At 37.4% G+C, this 20,350-nt stretch overlaps 1 protein-coding gene across 3 annotated transcripts in view; it reads left to right on the top strand.

Moving 5' to 3' along the window:
• Window positions 1-20,350, top strand: part of MIB1 (MIB E3 ubiquitin protein ligase 1) — a 79,729-nt gene that overhangs the window by 19,077 nt on the left and 40,302 nt on the right. For all 3 annotated transcript variants that reach the window (XM_082044386.1, XM_082044385.1, XM_082044384.1), the window contains exons 5-12: window positions 4,282-4,348; window positions 8,509-8,713; window positions 10,274-10,457; window positions 10,767-10,911; window positions 12,080-12,213; window positions 13,237-13,344; window positions 13,694-13,891; window positions 16,198-16,349. In XM_082044386.1, coding sequence (XP_081900512.1) covers window positions 4,282-4,348; window positions 8,509-8,713; window positions 10,274-10,457; window positions 10,767-10,911; window positions 12,080-12,213; window positions 13,237-13,344; window positions 13,694-13,891; window positions 16,198-16,349 — 1,193 coding nt within the window. The remainder of the gene's footprint in view (window positions 1-4,281; window positions 4,349-8,508; window positions 8,714-10,273; window positions 10,458-10,766; window positions 10,912-12,079; window positions 12,214-13,236; window positions 13,345-13,693; window positions 13,892-16,197; window positions 16,350-20,350) is intronic.

Below are 20,350 nucleotides of genomic sequence, written 5' to 3'. Positions count from 1 at the left end.
TCAGGTATGTTCAAAATGATGGGTTTAGAAAGGAACAACAAGAATTTTAATTATTTTGTTAGTTCAATGTCCCTCTGTTCTAGGTGCTGATGAAAACTGATATAAAACACAGAAACATGAATTTTGGCCACTTTATACAGGCAGCAGATGTTTTTTATTATGTTACTGACGCTGTAGCCAAAGTTAGGTGGTTAGTTGTTTGGAATCCAGAGAGGAAGGAGATATTTATGTATACCTTGTGCATTTATTTGCATTTTCCAGTGACTTTCTTTCACTGCTTGTTTACATAGTCTTAATTCTCTACATTTGTCCTGTAGTCACAACCAAACCAAGTTTCTAATGTCTCCCTAATTGAATTGCTTGGAAACATGTTTCTGTTAAGCAGAAATGTATTTACTGATCCTTTCCCAGTTTTGTTATTTACAGTATTAACCCACAAGAAAGACTTAACTTCCCATGCATTTTTTTTTTTTTATATATAAGTGCCTATAATCAATAGACAGTGCAGTTTTAAGCAGTTCACTCAGGATTTGCCTGAAGTCTGATTTCTTCTATAAGAAGCTGTTGCTATCGTTTTTGTACCTTGCACCTTTGTTATTTCCATCATTTTCTCTATTATCTTCTGCTTTCTCCTTTTATTGCTTTCACTTTTCTCAGCTTCTTGAAACTGAAAATTGAGTTCATTAAATTTGAAATACAGCATTTCTTATAAACCTTTAGCTAAAACTTAGGGATTTATCCAGTCCCTTGTTGTCTTAATCAGGTGACAAAGCAGCAGTCACTGGGCTTTTTCCATTTGCCCTGTAAGGGCTTATTTCCTTGTCAAAAGCTGTTCTGAGTTTGAAGACTTCAAATGACCTTTAAAGGGTGTATTCATTGTTACCCCAAAACACCTGTAGCTGTGGCACTATTTCTGTGGGTGTATCTGTAAGATGAGTACTAATTTCTCTCCTGATACTTAGTCTTGGTGTTAGATGCTATTTCAGTTCATCTGGATCAAACATTCTCCTTTTTCTTAGCAGCACACCTAGTTTCCTTATCAGGTCTGTAGAGTCCTCTGCCCGGTTTTGATGGATGGCATCCCATATTGACTGGAATAACTCAATAGTTATTCCACTAGGCAGCTGCTCCTTCAGTATTGTTTTCCTCTTCAAGGTCAGAGTTGATGGCACTTTTACACCATCTGCCCACACTGCTGACAGTGCTGTAATGTACATTTTATTCATTCCTTGAAGTTTTTATCATTACAAAATTGCTGCTGTTTTTTCAATGGATGCTATGTCAAAGTAAACTGTTATATTTTCTGTGTTTCCATTTGGTTGAGCAGATCATGATCTTTATGTAATCTAGTCACATACAGCTGCAATGCAAAGAGATTTTTCAGCAAGTCAGAAGGTAGATGCTAGAAGGCCAAAGTTCTCCACTGTAGGCAAAAAACCATTATTACTCACTGCTCATGTTCGTCAGCTGTTACTATGGATCTGAAAGTCTTGCTGTGCAATGTTTTGTGCTGGTCCTTGAGTTTTTGTTATAATGAATTCCTGCTGAAGTGGACCTTCCATCTCTTCGCTAAACATACACAAATGCCACAAAAGCTATAGCTTATTTTTCTGTTTCTTGGAATAACCCTCTCTAAGGTTAATTGAATGATTTCTCCATTGAGTTAAAGTGGAATAGCTTATGTTTTGTTTCCATCTTTTCACATTTGTCTCCACCATGTATTTACACCTTTTTCTGTGCACCGTGTCACCATGAATCTAAAACTTGCATTTTAACATCCATTGTGTTTTGGTACATTCCTTTTTGCACTTATTAGTCTCATCTCCAAATGATTTACTATTTCAATCCATTTGCAAGATGCCAGGAGACTTAGCCAACTTAAGAAAATCCTGGTGGTATTCTCCAAAGAGCGACGTGATGCGCTGGCAGTTGGTGTGGCCGGGCTTTGGGTGTCTTTGTGCTCCGTCCTCACTAGGGGGGCCTCTTCCCACGCAGTCCCCAGGGCAGGATGACCAGAAGCTTAACATGGCCCCTGATTTTTATTTTTTTGTTTTACTTAAACTACTTGGGCAGAAAACTTATTTTCTGAGAAATACAGTAGCTGGATGCTGGAAGTAGGATTATAGTTGCTTACCCAGCTTTCATGGTACTGAAATACAACTAAGTACAGTTTCCTATCTTAAAACTCCAGTATCTTTTTTGAGTTTGGTTATGTTTTTTAATACATTTGCAGGCCTTTATCATATTGCTGTCACTTTTGTTAGTAGTGCTGTTTGCAAAATTGCTGAAGGAACTTTGCTGTATATACAAGTTAGTTTCTTACTGCCTTAATCTCTGTCAAGTGCCTTATCTTTCTGTGTGTTTTGAGTCCTCAATGTTTTGTTGAAGGCTTATGTAAATCCACATGTTACCTTGCTTTTCTGTGATACTTAGGTCAGACTCGTTTTCCTCCTTAGTGATCTAATATTGACTTCACCATGTAAGTGAAAGGAAGACATGTGAAGCTGAGGTTCAAGATCAAGCTACCATTTAGTTTTGCAACCAATTATATCATTATACTCCAGAAATAAACAATGTGTAGGGCATGATACAGGCAGGATAACAAAAGAGAGCAGATTTGTGGATTTCTGGGTATTTTTTTTTTCTGTAAAATTTAAGGTATCTTAACCTGCTTCCCAGTAATTTCTGCTGAAAGATAGTAATTAGCCTTGTACAAAATATTTTATTTCTTCTACTAGCTTTTAGCCATCAGTCAGCTCTGTACATTCATACTTGCTGTAACATAAGTGATCTTTCACTCAGCTTTTGCCTGGCTGGGAGGAGAACTGTTTAGGACCCTCCCACGCTCTATTCTTCATGCTCTGAAGAATGTGAAGACAGCTCTTGCATGTATACCCCCTTCTTCACTCCTGTGCAGACAGCTGCTTGTTGCATGACATGAAGAGTTTGTATTCAGTGGGCGAGACCCAGTGCTCCTGGGCACATTAAATCTCTGTTGGTGTGGGGGAATGAATGAGTTTTCCATCTGGGGTGGTCAGCACAGCCCCTTTGTCCTTGGCCAAGTTAAACCCAGCACCTGCCCATGGGTGGCAGGATTTTGTCGCAGTCCTGCTGCTGCTGGGCTGAACAAACCCTCTGTCTCTGCTTTCTCATAGCCTTTGAAGAGCGGCTAAATCTCATTAATTTCGTCTGGCTGTTTTCATCACTTTTTCAGAAAGTGGTGGTACATTCTTCATAGATCAGGACATACAGTGAATTTTGTATTGTTTCTGGCTGCTTAGCAGTTACTGGTCACTGAGGGCAGTATTGTGTTTGTCAGTGCCTTGATGATTTGGAAGACTTGAGAGTTTTCATTTTAATCTTTTTGCAGGTGCACAATCTGTCAATGTCTTGGGTGTGGGAAAAATAATTGTTCAAGTATTTGTTTAGTTATGGTTGATTATATCATAACCACCACCCGTCTTCTGTTTCCTCCCCCATCCCATAGAATATTCTGACACATTTTGTAAACAGTTTCCTATCTCCTTCCCAACTCATCATGTGCACAAAATGCCCTTTGTTTAGTTGGAATTGTTCTATAAGGAGCAATGGCAGATGGTAGCCATTTAGCTTTAAGGGCTACACAGGGAAAAAGCTAGAGGAAAGGAGAATTATAGGAACTCTGCTGACTTTGTGAAAAGGAGCTGGTTACAAAACAGTGTCTTTATGAAGGATGAGCTTTAAAAAGATCACGTTTTTTAAAAAGTAATATCCTTGTGTTCTGTATACTCTTAATTGGAAAAATCTTCATTTTGTAGAGTTTGTGTGCCAGGTTTTCTTCACCAAGTTAAACATGTATCTGTCAAAAAGGGTTGGGAAGAAGGGGCAGCACTGGCAGGCATTTAGTGGTTGGTATAGAAAAGGCTGTGGCTTCAAGCACTGTCTGCAGATTTTTTTCTTTGCTTGCATTCTCACACTCTTTTGAAAGGAAAAGGTAACTTTATAGAACAATGCAGAGTAGCTTTGTGTTATTTTAATACTTTCCTTTGAATAAAAAGTGTCTTATGCTTGATAGGCTTTTATATTGGTAGAGGTTATTAAAATCTTAAGCATGTCAAGGCTGATAGATTGGAAAGTATTTGAGATTGTATGCATCAGTAACAAATTCATGGGGCATGTTTTTCGTACACATAATTTTCAGCCTTTCTTAATTGAGTGTATTTCAGTTCTAGTTTCACTGACTTGTGTTAACCTGGAGACTTAGTCAGTGAGGACTAAAGCTGTCTCAATCTCTCTCCATAGTCTGACCTGAAATGTGTCCAAGATGCAAAAGGAGGCTCTTTCTACAGGGACCATTGTCCTGTGTTAGGTGAGTTGAAGGCAAAGTAAATTTATCTTGATGTGTGTTAATTATACTTAGTCTGTATTTCTCTTTCCTTTTTATGTTTTATCTAAAAGGACTGTCCGTATTACTGAAACGTAAATGGTAACATTTCCGTGCATTAAGAATAAATTGTAATGCTTTTCGAAATGTATTTGATATCAGTGTGCCAAGTGGATGGCAAGGAAGCTGTTAAGCATTGACTTAGTAATAAACTGAGTCACATCTTGTGTACTACTTTTCTAAAGAGCTAAACATAGCCATACATTCTTATAAGACTGTCTTATTCAGACATGTTCAATGAAGTAGCATGTACGTGGCCATAAACGGCAGTCATTTGAACTTACAACTTATTTGATGCTAATACTAGTGTATGTTGTGAAATCTTGGTTGAGGTTTTCCATATCAGCTATTGCACTGACTTATTCCTCTAGTGTCTTAGCTGTGCCATAAACATGTGCAGAGTGTATTATAAAAAATAATTGCTGGGTATTTTTTGCTTTGAAATATGGATAAGTTTGGATAAATTTTATAGATTATTGAACACAAATTTCCTAATTATTACTGTATATTTCCTTTGCAAAACAGAGAATGCTCTGTTTACTAGTCTTAATCTGATTCCTTACACAAGTACTTCAAGTATGACCTGCAAGCACTATTCCTTTGGTGACAGCATTGGTGAAAAGGTGAAAACAGTAAAGGTCTGGGTTTTGGTTTGTTGATACTTTTGTGTGTGTGTGGTTTTTTGGTTTGCTTGGTTTTTTTTTTAGACAAGAGTTGTCCAAGATGCCCCTTAAATATTTACCATCAAGTAGATGAATTGGTTGACAGTACAAAGCCAAGGCATTCTGACCTTTGTGTCTTGCTTCTCTACTTAAATTAATTTTGTCATTTTAGTCTGACGTGGGTAAAAATAGAAAAGTAGTATTAGGTTCTTACAGGTTCTGTATTTCACAGGTGAACTTGGGTTCTTGTGCCCTTTATTCATTTTGGTTCTTGCTTTAAATTACAGGTTTTATGATACTGTATTTGAATACATGAATATTAATCACTAAAGATAGTAGGAGACTATTCATTGTTAAATTCTTCCCCTTCCACTATATTAAGTTGCTCTTAATGGATGAGAATGAACTCAGTTCACCTTTCTTGTGACATTACTCTCCATCTTCTCAGTCTTACTCTTTGTTAGAACATCTGTGCCTTTCATTTGTCTTCTGAATGTAGTTCACAGATAGGTTCATGCTGGGAATTTAAATGTGTGCTTGCATTTAAAAACTACAAAGTTCTTTTCGAAGCTTTGCAATATTTGAAGTAGAGAGCAAATAACATTCCAGAAAGGGGTGTAATTAATACAAATTCGTGTGTAGTTGGGTTAAAACTGGTTTTGTTCAATACCACATCGGTGACCTTGATGAAGAATTTGGTGAATGGAGATATCATGGAGTTACAGCAGAAGTGCAGTTTTGCACTCTAGTTGAAATAAGCCTATGTACCAGCATTTCCCAGACTAGGAATTGTGAATGCCTGAGTGAGGACCCTTCCTGAGGAAGACCTGGGTGCTGCAGTGAATACTGAATTGGATGAGACATCAGTGTGACATTGTTGCAAATAAGGCAGATATCATAATGGGCTGAAATAGGAGGACAATGGACAACAGAATAGGAAAAGTTATTATCCCCCTCTTCTCAATGGTTACGAAGTCATGTCTAGAATACTGTGTCCTGTTTGTACTACTGTCTGTCCATGTCCTCTTCACCTCCTCCCACCCCCATTTTGAGAAACTGTAGAGGGTCTGATGGTGACCTGCCAAAGCGTTTAAGAAGCACGGAGGACACGGTTTGCAAGGAGGAGGAGCTGGGCTTGTTTGGTCTGGCAAGAAGGAGTTTGAGGTAATCTGCTAGCTACCTACAGCTACTTGAGGGGTGTTGGAAGACGATGGCACTAAAATTTCAATACTGACAAATGATGTAACAGCAAATGGTGGTGACCTTAAAGTGTGACTCAAAAGTTTCTGGTCCGATACTGAATAAAGTTTCTGTTATACCTACAGCTCCATTTTGTAGCACTGGAAAAAGTTACTTGGAGGGGTTGTGGAACCTCAGTCTTTGGGGGCTTTTAGGACTCAGACAAACCCACAGCTGACCTCAGCTGATTGTTAGTTCGGCTTTATGTGGGATATAACATCCTGACTTGTATCAGAACTAGTGTGGCCAGCAGGACTAGGGAAGTGATTGTGGCACTGTACTTGGCACTGGTGAGACCACACCTTGAACCCTGCGTTCAGTTTTGGGCCCCTCACTACAGGAAAGACATTAAGGTGCTGGAGAGAGTTCAGAGAAGGGCAACGAAGCTGGTGAGGGGCCTGGAGCACAAGTCTGATGAGGAGCAGCTGAGGGAGCTGGGGCTGTTCAGCCTGGAGAAAAGGAGGCTGAGGGGAGACCTTATCACTGTCTACAGCTACCTGAAAGGAGGTTGTAGCATGGAGGGGGTTGGTTTCTTCTCCTGAGTAGCAAGTGATAGGATGAGAGGAAATGAACTCAAGTTGTTCCAGAGGAGGTTTAGATTGGATATTAGGAAAAATTTCTTCATGGAAAGGGTTGTAAAGCACTGGAACAGACTGCCCATGGAAGCGGTTGAGTCACCATCCCTGGAGATGTTTAAAAGACATGTAGATGGTGCTTAGTGGTGGACTTGGCAGTGCTAGGTTAACAGCTGGACTTTGATTTTAAAGGTCTTTTCCAACTTAAACAATTCTATGTTGCTGTGATTCTGTATCAGACCAGATGACCTCCAGAGATCTTTTCTGCCAACTGGTGCTTCTATAATTCTTTGCTGGTTTGTTTTTCTTCCTTTCTTAGACTTCCCTGTCTCATCAGGGCTGTCTCTGGGATGTTTGCTGTCTATAACTTCTTTGTCTAGTGAGTTCCCTATCAGTAGCTTTTCTAAATAATTTAACTTCTTCTCCTGTGCAGAAGTGGCAGTTTTCCATGTTATGTGTGTTTTGTTGCAAAGGTGAAGGATGCAGACTAAAAATAGGACAGAGAGAACTCACTGAATGGTCAGAGAAGTCAAAGTACATTGAACATGAGTATCCATTCATGAACATGTTTCTTCTTCAGTAATGTCAGAGTCTCTTCTTGGCCATTCTATCTTCTGAAGACTTCTAGTGCTGCAGCTAGTGTTGCAAACATCCAGTGTGGATTTCGGGCTCTGAAATCAATCTCCCTCTGAAGAATGCTTTTGTGTCTGTTTATTGGGCTATTTTTATACTTCCTTATTGTTGCAATGCAAGGACCCTTTCTCCATCATTGACTCTTGCTTGGAAGAGGACACCACTCCCTCATCCACCCTCTCCTTAGAGACAGTGATTTACTAAAGGAACTCTGCTCACCCTGCCCTTTGCCACTGCTGCTGCTGTTGCACTCAGTCTATGAGTTCTGCAGTTGTTGCTCTTCACTGTTCTACAGACAGCACCAGATCCAATCCTCTGTTTCTGACAGTGAGCACATCCACAACTGTCTTCTCTCATCAGTTAACACACCTTGATATGTGTGCATCTATACTATTTCCCTCCAGCTTATGATTTTTTGCTATGAGGTGTCTTTTGAAAGCAGGCATTGTCCAGGGAGAAGGTTTTTTGTACAAAAAATGACAGCTTTTGTTGTCATTGTGTTTATTTTTGTAGTCGTCTCCCCACTCACAAAGTGAAAAGACTTCTATCATTGCTCATTTTGGAACCAGTTCAAAACCACTTCTGTGGGCATTCTGCTTATCTGTCAGCCTTTTTCTGGATAGATGTCATTCTGTGTATAACTCTCTCAAAATTATCAAAGATTTTATATATTTCCAGATGTCTAACACTGTATGAGAGCTGTTACCATCCCAGTTAGAAGCCATAGTGGAGCCTGTCATAAGTGTTTAGTATTTACTGGTTTCACTGTTATATCCCTTGAAAACTCAACAAGAAACACACCATTTCATAGCCAAATGTTCAGAGTTCCTTTTTACTTGTTTCACTCCCTTTTAGCTATTTGCCCATATAGATTCAAAGATATGGAGAGTTATGCCTCAGATACTAACTTCTGTTCTTGAGATTACTTGAAAAATTAGTGTGATCATGTGAACATTTTCTTCTTATTCTATTTCAGGTGAGCAAAATGGTAACAGAAACCCTGGTGGGCTGCAGATTGGTGACCTTGTAAACATTGACCTTGATTTGGAAATTGTACAGTCTTTGCAGCATGGCCACGGAGGATGGACTGATGGCATGTTTGAAACCTTAACAACAACTGGAACAGTTTGTGGAATTGATGAAGATCATGACATTGTAGTACAATATCCAAGCGGCAACAGGTTTGTTATGTAGCCTTCAACACTGATTCTCACAGACTCCCTTTGTCTTCAGCACTTGTGATCACTTGGTCCAGAAACTTAGTTCTCCTTTTGTGTCTGTTAAGATGTCCTTGAGAATTTTTGTATTCCTGCTACAATGAGTAATGAGGATTTACTTTTAAACATGCTTTAGTGGAAAATGAAAGTTTGTTGCCTCTCTCACTTGGTGAAAATTTGAGTAAAAAATAAGGAATGATGTTCTGGAGTATCTTATTTCCAAAAAATAGTGTTTTAAGCAGTAATTTCTTTTTTAATTACAAAGTATCCTGTGTTTTCAAGAGGAATGGTAATAGCAATGTACTGTGGGTTTTCAGGAAAATGGGTTAAGGGAACATAATATAGAGTGACCTTTGCGTGATCTATATCTAGTGGTTTATTATTCAAAAGAATGTTAGTTTATGTAAATATGAACTGAGAATGGGAAGTGCTGGCGAAGCTGTTGCCAGAACCACTCCCTGCAAGCAGTTTAGGTTTGAAGTTTGAGCTGCATCCATGCTGACAGGACTCACACCCTGCTCTACAGCTGGATCTGAGCTGATAGGTCCACGTGGCTTTTGTTGTCTTGCGAGCGCAAGTATTGGGCTTCTGTTTAAAAAGCAGCTGATGAACGGAATAACATTTAACATCTATCTGAAGACTGACCTGTTCAGTTTGTCTAGAAAGGATTAACAGTGCATTATTAATTCAGGCTTTTCTTCAATATATTTTTTGTTAATATTGCAAAACAGTGCAAAACAAGTCTGTTTTCCCAGCTAATGCAAGCTGAAAGAAAGCAAGTGGCTTTTCTTTAGACAGTCATGACTGCAGAGCCAGTTAGAGGAGCTTCTCTGTCCTGTGTTTTTTTCCCTGATGTTGTCCTTCATAGAGATTATGATACTTCTCAACTAGATTAGACAAGTGAATGAAAGTGAACCCCAGACCAACTGTAAAGGAGAGATCACCATATTGCATATTGGAATATAACTGAGCATAAAAACAGCTAAAGGCCTCTAAACCAGTAAAATTTATAGTACAACTTTGGATAGTTTGGTTGAAAATTGATGTGTATCTGGGACATCAATTTAATTGAAGAGTACTTTTATAACCGAATGTTGTGGCTTTTGACCTGGGGGCAGGGGTCAAAATTCCGTATTCTTCCCATGTTGCTTCCTGACAGTCCAAACCTTTGTGAGACAGGTTGGATCTTCCCATTTACAACCAGAGTTGTGTCCTCTCCCTAGAAAAATAAACTGTATAGCTACTTTCAGGACTATTATATTGCTGTCATCTTGCTTCCCCTTAGGCAGGATATTATTTAATTGCTTTTACAAGTGTATATTGCTGAAGATTACTGTGGAAATATTCAAGTAATGAGCCACAGAGAGGTTTATGAACAAAAAAAATAGTTAACAAAAGATACATTATAGTATCCAATTGGAGAAAGTTTGTAGGCATACAGACAGGATCTTGTCTAACAAATAATTTTTAAACATATATTTCAATTTGCATGTTTAAAACTACTTCAAATGGTTCATTGTCTAGGTGGACATTTAATCCAGCCGTTCTCACCAAGGCCAACGTTGTCCGAAGTGGAGATGCTGCTCAAGGTGCAGAAGGAGGCACCTCTCAGTTTCAAGTGGGTGACCTTGTTCAAGTATGTTATGACTTAGAGCGAATCAAGCTCCTTCAGAGAGGTCATGGAGAGTGGGCTGAAGCAATGCTTCCGGTAAGTAGTTGTTTGGGTTCACAGGATGGCAAAACTTGTAGTAATTCTAGTAATGATTGGTAACAATATGTGGAGTTTATGGGAGTCAAAGGGATTTTCTTCTAAGTTAGTGAAAGTGTATTGCACCAAATGCAGTGTAATACTTGCTCAGATGTAATAACCTGCTTAGCCTGATGAAAATTAGCTGAAGGTATTAGTGACTGTAATATTAAACAACTGACAATAAAATTTGTGACTTCTTATAAAATATTCAGTTTTTAAATATTTTATTTTTAGTATTATTTTTATTTGATGTTTTCTTTAATGCAGACTTTAGGTAAAGTTGGTCGGGTCCAGCAGATCTATTCAGACAGTGACTTAAAGGTAGAGGTTTGTGGGACATCTTGGACATATAATCCAGCAGCTGTCTCAAAGGTGGCATCAGCAGGGTCTGCTATAAGTAATGCATCTGGTGGTAAGTTTGAAGAATAACCAATAATGTATATATGGCAAGTATATGTGTTAATTTAAAATTTCTTAGTACATAGTTTGTATGCAAGTTTAATAATACCCAGGCTCGGGGTTTGGCTAATTGATTTTACACCTTAGAGAAAGATGCAAGAAAAAGCTTGCAGTCAGTATGGAGATGGTGGTGGTTGTTGTCTTGATAAGGTGCAAAAACTCCAAATCAAATTTTGGTTTTCTCTTTGGCCACAGTGCAGGTATGTCCTTGGAGGTCTGCTCTAAGGACTTGAAAATTTAAATGATTGGAAGGGACATGGGATTGGAATAGGGACTAAGGTATGAAGACAGTGTCCCTGGCTGCAACAAGCAGACTCCTTGTTCAATAGGTGGTGTGGGATAGCAAGCATAAGCAAGGGATCTGTTGCAAGAGGTTGCTCAGGATAATATTCTTTCCTCAAAATTTATGTCTTAAAACTTACTCAGGCAGCCTTTGACTAATTACAGTGGGAAATTTTTTTTGTCTATGTAATCCCATTTCAATTCTGTTGAACCTGCTCTCATTCATCTAATAATGAGGCAGAAAAACTATCCAATGCATTTTATGTTCTGTTGGCTTTCTCACTGATCAGTTAAACTAGAATGTTTTTCCTCTTTTTGTTCATAGCTAGTTGTTTTTCCTCTTCACGTATTTGCTTTAATGCCAGGAAACCTTTCTACGTTGTTTTCTACACTTTTGTAGGGGGGCGTAGATACAGTGAATTTTCTTCAATAAAGTCACAGTAGCCATAAAACTAGCTAGAAAAGTAATATGACTCAGTGTTTGAATCCCAGAGGGCAGGATATACCCTCCATTAAGCTAGAAGACTGACAGGCCTGTTATATCAATATGTAAATTCATGTTTTTGCCTCCTTCCCACCCTTCTATATTTTGTGCCAGACAAGCTATTTGTGGTTCAGTCAACCCTGTTTTGAAGTGCCTGATGTGACAGTCTCAGCTATCTAAAGGGTATTGGTGTGCAGCACTTACTCAAACTGAATAATAACTTACAGCTGCTGTTTTATGGTAGTTTGCTTGTTGCTATGCACATCTTCAGAAATATGGCAAATTTAGCTATTATTTTTCTGTTCTTGTGTGATTAGAATGGTAATCTTAATTGTCCTTTGTTTAATGATCATAGAGAGGTTGTCCCAGCTGTTGAAGAAATTATTTGAAACCCAAGAATCTGGAGATCTCAATGAAGAATTGGTTAAAGCTGCTGCCAATGGAGATGTTGCTAAAGTGGAAGACCTACTAAAGAGACCAGATGTAGATGTGAGTGTTCTGGTTCGGGAAGACGAGTTCTGGGGGCCTGTAATTAACTCAAGGAAGTGAAGCTGTCCTGCATACACCTTGCCAGTCAGTTGTGTGTCTGCATAGAAGTAGTACAGCTGGTTCCAGTGTCTCTTCTCCCGTTTTTTGTCCTAAGAAATTTGTTGGGATATGTATGAAAATAGTGCTTCACACCCTTTTTCACTGGACAGATCTTGCATTCTGTTGTCTTCCATGAATTAAAGTACCTTCCAGCCTCTGTCTGCCAGAGTTGGAGCAGAGGACCAAACACTGACAATTAGTGAAGGGTCTTCAGCTTTTATTTCGGAGGGATAGAAGGAAGGAGAATAGATTTTGAAGATTTTTTTGCTGTTGTGGGCTTAGGTTTAGTTTTGTTTTTTTAACTCACGAGGCTGATCATCTAATCTGTTCTGTCACATTCCTTTTACCAACTTGTCTAATCACCTAGTACTGAAAAGTCTAAAAGAAAATGCTTAAGAATGATAGGATTTGGCTCAGGGAATGTGTTTTGAAATCACAATCAGATGTTTTTCTCACTACAGCAGCAGTAATTCTTGTAGATAAGAGACTAAACCTGTTCTGATGATTGATTTGTAGCTCAAGATTATACAAAACATGATATTTTGTTCAGACTGACTCATGTTGTTTTCATAAATTAGAGCAGAGGACTGGTATCATTCTGAGACTTGTTCTTAAAATCTTGCCTTTAAAATAACCCAAAGATGAAAGTTTTTAATCCAACTATCATTAAGGTCTTAATGTTTGAAATAAATCCATTTCTTGCTTCTTCAATCTGGCTAGTGCTGTAGAAATGAAGTAGAGAAGAGGCAGGAGATCATCTATATGTGCTAGAAAGGCAGCTGTCTAAAAATTATTGATTTGGTATTTTCACATGTGTGCTGTTGCTGTATGTTTTCTGATACACTTGCATGTATACTGCTGAAGTGTCTCACAGATATGCGTGTGTATATTGCAACTTATTTCAAAGTATTTATGGGCTTCCAGGTGAATGGACAATGTGCGGGACACACAGCTATGCAAGCCGCTAGTCAGAATGGCCATGTTGACATTTTGAAGTTGCTTTTGAAACAGAACGTGGATGTAGAAGCAGAGGTAACCTAAATATTTCAAAATACACTTTGTGTCTCCTTAAGTTTTAAACTTTGCTACGTAGAGTGGTAATTTTGTAGTAGAAATACATTCAGAGCAATAACTGCGTATGGTATAGAATATCATATGTCATAGAATATGTATGTTTATATACAAACAGACTCTCAATCCCCTATTGCTGTGTCTTGAGCAGTTATTTTAATTAGATATTTTAATGGTATCATGGTTGTCTAATTTTTCTTTCTCTTTAAAGCAATCAAATATGCACAGTTGTTCAGCTTAAATTAATCTTTCTGTTTAAATGCAAATGAAATGTAGAATACACTGACTTGAACTAATGTTTCTGTTTCAGGACAAAGATGGAGACAGGGCTGTCCATCACGCAGCCTTTGGTGATGAGGGTGCTGTGATAGAGGTTTTGCACCGAGGCAGCGCAGATTTGAACGCTCGCAACAAACGCAGGCAGACCCCTCTTCATATTGCTGTCAACAAAGGTCATCTGCAGGTTGTGAAGACTTTACTGGACTTTGGCTGCCATCCTAGTCTCCAGGTAAAGTAAATATTACTGTTGATGCACTTTTTAGCTACTGAATTTTATTATTGCTGTGTGTAGGTGATAGAAGAATTGTGGAAAATGAGACTGAAAGGAAAAGACCTTGTGAAGTTATTTGTCCCAGCCTCTATTCCCACATGTGATCAGCTGTAATAAAAATAATATTGAATCTCTTCGTTTTCTTGATAGCTATATAGGCTATATAGGCAGCTATATATATAGCCTCTTATATATATAGCTTATATATATAGCTATATATATAGCCTCTTGATAGCTCTATAGGCACCTGATTTATTCTAGCCAGTTGATGTTAACTGATGTTTTCATAGACCGTAGTTATCTGTAATTGTTAACTTTCTCTTCAGATTAATTAATCCTCTATCAAATCTACGGCTGTCTGCTCCTTCTGCAAGATACAGCTTTGCATTTTTTGGCTGATAGTACTGTGGAATGTTTTGTTAAAAGTAAACTTTTTTTCAGAGTTGATGTATCACTGATAGAACTATTTAGCCAAATTTTCATTTAAATGTTCAGCCTTTTATCTAAAAAGCCCTCATGCACAAGACTTCAAGTAGCATAATTTCACAGGGAGTTTCATCTATGATGAACATGGTGGAAGCTGAAACATATGAGTGCAACCTCCTGTTGTGAAAGTCTTGAAATTAATGAATATAGTGATTGTTTTTTTATCTGCTTCTACCTGGATTTGTAGGGTACTGTCTTGATCTTGCTGAGGTTGAGCTGTTAGCCAGCTAATGTCCTTCCAAACCCTATTTAGTATTTGTTAAGCAGTAGAAATAATGAGTCTGATGTGCTGAGCCAAATAAAGGGTGATTGTATATCATAAAATGCTGGATAATATATGGGTAGCCAAAGTGGATGTGCCTGACTTTAAATTATAAAGTCTGTTTGAATTGAAAAATTCAGTAGAATGGCACTATGAAACTCCATCTGGAAAATATAATTGTAATTGAAAATAATGAATTTTCAGATCCTGTGTGTGCACTGAGGAACTCTGATGTGCAGATGTGAGTGGACGATTGATGTGGTGGATGAGAGCACAGGGGAGTCAGACTGAGGCATTACTGGAATTTAGCTGGCCAGCACACCACCATTCAAGCCAATACACTGTGTAAATAGAAACGTGTTAGTCTGTAAACAGTAAATTCAGGAAATATGATAAATTAAACCAAATAAAAGCTACGTAATTTAGTTTTGGCAAACTTGTTCTCACTGGTTCAAGTGCTTCTGTATTCTGGCAATTATTTTTGGCAGTTTTTGATTCTCACTGCAAAGACTGTGAAGATCTGTTTTTGTATTATTGTATTGCTAAAATGTTCAGTTCTGTGTTCGTCAGTTTGCAGTTGAGTCAGTGTCAGTGACAAAAGACTTCCTGACTTATATGGTGTTAGAATTTTACTGAAAGCATAAATCTAGAGAGTTTGCTCATATAGTAGCAAATAAGCTTGAATGGACGTGTTTTCTCATTCCTAGTCTGGTGCATTCCTTTCCAGTCCAGCCATTTGGATCCTTGAATAATTAATGTACAAAAGGCTTCTAGGAGTAAAAAGTATTTTTTCCCTTTTTTGGGATATTTGAAAAATAAAATGTAAAGCTAAAAATATAATTTTTTTGCCTGTTCAATTATGCACTGAAATATTTCCATGTACCTTGTGTGATGTATTAGCCATGACAAGTTGGAAAGCTTAGTACTGCTTACGACATTGGCCTTTGCTTCATGGAAAGTGATCTGCTCCAGTTAAAACAACAGATGTGCCTAAGTTTATTACTTGGACTGCATTTTATTTTGATTTGCTTATGCTTTTATTTCACACCATCTTTTTGGTATTGTCTTTTAAATAGTTAATTAATTGCTGTCTCAGTGTTCATTACTCAAAATTCTTGCCTCCTCTCTGGTGCGTTAGTTTTTGTTGCCGTTCTGTTGCTCATAAAGCGTAACTTGGGCACCAGCTCCATCTGGATATGAGGCAAAGAGAAGTTGATGTCTACACCAGCGGCTTCAAAACTATTAGATGTGAGGCATATTGAGCTCTGGGTTTGAATTCTGGTAGCAGTGTAATTGCAGAATACTGAAGCCCTGGCTGGGATTAGCCACTAAAGCATTTGCAAAACCAGAGCAAGATCAGAAGCAGCTTGTTCTGAACTCTGCAGTACAGCAACACTTCTGGGTCTGAAGAACTCTTCTGTGTTTGTGTAGTCGGTTTTCCTAGTGGTATTTAAGCATCTTTTTTTCTTTAATGTGGATGCATGCAAAAAATGATGTAAGCTGTTTCTGGTTTTAGGATTCTGAGGGTGACACTCCACTTCATGATGCAATAAGTAAAAAGCGTGATGACATCCTTGCTGTATTGTTAGAAGCTGGAGCAGATGTTACCATCACCAACAACAATGGGTTCAATGCTCTTCACCATGCTGCATTAAGAGGAAATCCTAGGTAAAGAATTGTTTTTAAAAATTATTTTATCATTTGTAAAAAGAAAATAAGTGCATGAGAGGGTAGAATTATGGTATTCTTTAAAAAGAATCCTTAAACCTTGTAATTATATTTCTTAAATTTTCAAGTTGCTTAGAAATGCGTCTTTCTAACGCTAGGGAAACCATTATTAGAATTAAGCTACTAGTCTGCTTAGTTTAATACTGCATTCAGGTAACTCCAAATCCCTGAGAAATTTCCTGTGGTGGCTCTAAAACTTTGCCAATAAATGTTTTGATAAGTGAGTTATTAAGTTAGATCTTAAGATGGGATCTTAAGATAGGATTTGTCAGAATGTTTCCCTTCCTGAATATTGGATTTGGGAAAGGGATTTGAGTTTTTAAGGAATACTTATTTGTGAATAATTATTAAATATACCATGTAGTTATAAAGTGATCTTAGGATTGTTGCATTAAATTATATGTCAGTATAAGAAGCATTTAAATTTGTTTTCTTAGAAGTATGTATAGAAGGAATTTTCTGTTTCAGCTTTTATATAGCAGCTCATCTGAAAATGTTAGTTTTAAGGCATAATTTTTGTGTTAGCTGCATACTGTACTTTTACATTCAGTCTTCAGTTAAGAGAGCTTTCAAAAACTATATGGCATAGATAGAACTTAATGGAAAACTTGCTACATTACTGGTTGCTTGTTAAATCATGGATAAATGGTATTCTTCAGAGCCGTCATTCTAGCAAGACTTCAATAATATTTTATCATATGGTGGAGAATTCAATATAGTTTACATGAAGTAAGAAATGTGCTTGTTTAATACTAAATTCTACTTTTCAGTTGAGTCAAGTTGGACAAATGAGGCTGCATGGGAATAAAATCTGGGTTAGTCTCTTGGAATGCAGTTGTCAAGACTAATCGCTAAGAAGTAAACATGAGTATTTATGTATGTATATGGAATAGAATCACACTTCACGAAGTAAAAGTAGTGGTTGGAAGGGTTGATAGGAACAATAAATGTTTGCTGTTTCCTACAATGTGCTCATAGAAGGTCTGTAAGAGAACATATCAAGGACCAAGTGAAGGGAACTTATTTTTGGTATTCAGAAGACAGTTCTTTCAAGTCTGCCTTGATAGCTTCTTCACTTAATGTGAATTCTCCGTATTTAGATAACAGCGTTAGCTGGGAGTACTGTTTCTGTCTCTCGTTACCTAGATGGGGTATTTTTTGTTAGTTTTTTTTTGTTCTGCAGGGTTTTTCTTAGGCTCTTGTGATACTTGGTTTGTGTGATTGTGATCTCAATGTGAGATGCAGGGGAAGTGTACGAAAAAAAAAAGCTCTTCATAGGGATGATGAAGGTTTTTCTGTGGGTGAATGTTTTAGGAGCAGCGGGTTTCTTCTTTGGAGGGATCCAGATTGTAGTTCAGACTGGGGCAATTTGCTGGTTGGTAGAATGTGAGGCATAATGCAGTTTTTCCCAAAATCCTTTTTTTATTGGAGGAGTAGGCATATATTTCTGGTATTGGTGGTTTGACCCCTGTGTACATTCCCCCATACATGGTGTTTCACTTGCATCTAAAACAGATATCTAAAGCTGTTAGATATCTACTTTTTTGGTTGCAGTTATATCTGAGCACTTCTGAAGCATGTAAAAAGAGAGAATGTTTTCTTCATCACAGAAGTAGTAGTTTCATTTGTTCACAGCATTAGATATTTTACACATCAGCCTGGAAAGATATTAATGACAGTGAAACCAAAATAAATCTATTTTGAACAATTCCCCCCACCTCCCCCCGGCCAAAATTCATTATAGTAGTTTGATTCATTTAGGAGTTAAGTTTTATTTTCTGTAAGACTTTAGTCTTTTATTTCATCGTTGAATCTGGAGTTCTACCACTGGCCTGTTTATGACTGAAAACAGAGGTTTTATGTTTGCCACTTTGTTTTTCTAATTTGATGTAGAACAATGGATATTACTAATCTGTTAAATGCACTAAGCACTAGCTATTTAAAACACTGTTACAAATAACCCCCTGAACTTTAGCTTGTAGTTGGTATGGGTCACAAGCAGTACATAATATATTCTGCTAGAAACCTCCCTTAAGGACCAATCTTTCCGAATCTAAGCTTTAGTGCTACACCTAAACTGGAGGTTTTGTGGCTTCAGGCTGTAGTGCCTTACGTGGAATACAGGGCACTACATTCCCTTTAAGGTTAAATATAGAAATATTTTATAAATGTTAATAATTATTTGTATATGAGCATGTATGCATATGTGTTTATCTATACTTATAAAAATAAAATACCATGCATGTAAGTATTGCTGAAGTCCACATCCATCTTCCTTCTTAGCGATAAGAAAATAAATGCATGTGTTAAGTGTGTGGATACCACAATAAGGTGAACTAGATTTCTATAGAATTTTTTACAGTTGGTATCAAGTAGGTATTTAGAACCAGTTTTATTTTCAGTGTAAGACCTGTTCTGCTTCTTGCTTGAGTTCTGACTTTTGCTAACAGTAGGAAGATAGATCTCAACAAACAAACAAACCACACCCCACACAAACTGTGTTGAGAAGAACATTTTGAGGTTTTTTTGTATGAAAATTAATATTTATAATCAGTTTTAAACATTTGACTATTAGATAAGTATTATAAGAAATATAACAATTTATGTCAAATAGCTTAGATATTTCTTAGCACTTAATGTTCTGTGACGGTTTGGCAATGTTTTCCAGAAGTTGAGGTGTAGTGTGTTTTGGTGAGCGTCGCATTATTAATGGTACATTTCTCCTTTTAATAATTTGCTTCTATTCATACCTTATGAATTGGTATGGAAATAGAACTTTTGGTTTTCATGCTAACATGCAATGTTGAAATGTAAACTGGACATGGTTGTAGGTAGCTTTAAACTTTTACATGGGAGATAGAGCTAAAAAGAATTTTGGAATGAATCGTGAGGAAGTTAAGATTTTGTTTAATACGTGGTTTCTTCTTCTTGATTTTTAACTGATCTGTCATATTAAAAGTGCATTTATTTTGGACTTTTTTCAAAGTACTGTGAACCTCAAAGCTTGACAGACTTTGCCTGTTCAGTATTAATGAGATTTTTCAGACTGAAAAAAGAGAGTAAAATTTGAAAATACCATACAGGTTGGTTATTTTTTCCATGTTATCAGCTCTTGGTTATGTTTGATCTATTTGTATACCTGTGACTTCGGCTTTTTGAGCTGAAGACTTGACTGTGAAGTGTAGGCGTATTTTATATCCGTTGCCCCAGTTAGTTTTAGATTTGCATTGTGTCTTGTGAAGAGAGCTTTATTCACACTGCAGCTAGCATCTGAAATAGAGGCTCCTTTTAGAGCTGACCCAACTTTGCACATGTGCACAGCTTGTTCTTCAGAGCAATACATTCTGCTGGACTTCAAATAAAACAAAATAAGATATTGGGGTAAGATGTGCAGATTTCCTATATTGCTGTCTGATAGCAAAGAGTGTAAGTCATCTTTATGTTCATAAACCAGTAAGTAGAAGATTATGGTTTAAAATGGAATTATACTTTTTCCCCCATGTTTTTCTTCTTTAGTAGATCTCTCCTCGTATTTAGACTTGCAGATGGTTTAAAGTGGTTGGCAGTGGAATTTGGAACTGGTTTTGGCTATGTATTTGGGAGGTGGGGTTTCTCACCTATACCTAGTGTTAATGAGTGTCAGGGACCTTTATGCTGTATTGTCATAGAGGTTCTCATAGAGACAAGTAATAAAAGAGTTGTACAATTATTCCTAAACCAGTAAAAAGGACTTTTTTGCTTTTGTATTTGCAGTTCTGATGGTAAGTGTAGCTTGAGACTTAGTTGAAGCTGAGTACAGAAAAGCATGCTCCTAAAACATCCTGTTAAAGTATTATGTCAGAAAATGCTTTGAAATAAGACTTTTTGTTCAAGTTGATTTGGAGAGATGTATAATTAGATGGCAGATTAGCCTGTAGCTGTTGAGGTCAGTGACAAATTCG

Source organism: Streptopelia decaocto (assembly GCF_964273445.1).
Source record: "Streptopelia decaocto genome assembly, chromosome: 2".
Taxonomy (NCBI): domain Eukaryota; kingdom Metazoa; phylum Chordata; class Aves; order Columbiformes; family Columbidae; genus Streptopelia; species Streptopelia decaocto.
This window is presented reverse-complemented; position numbering and strand designations above follow the sequence as displayed.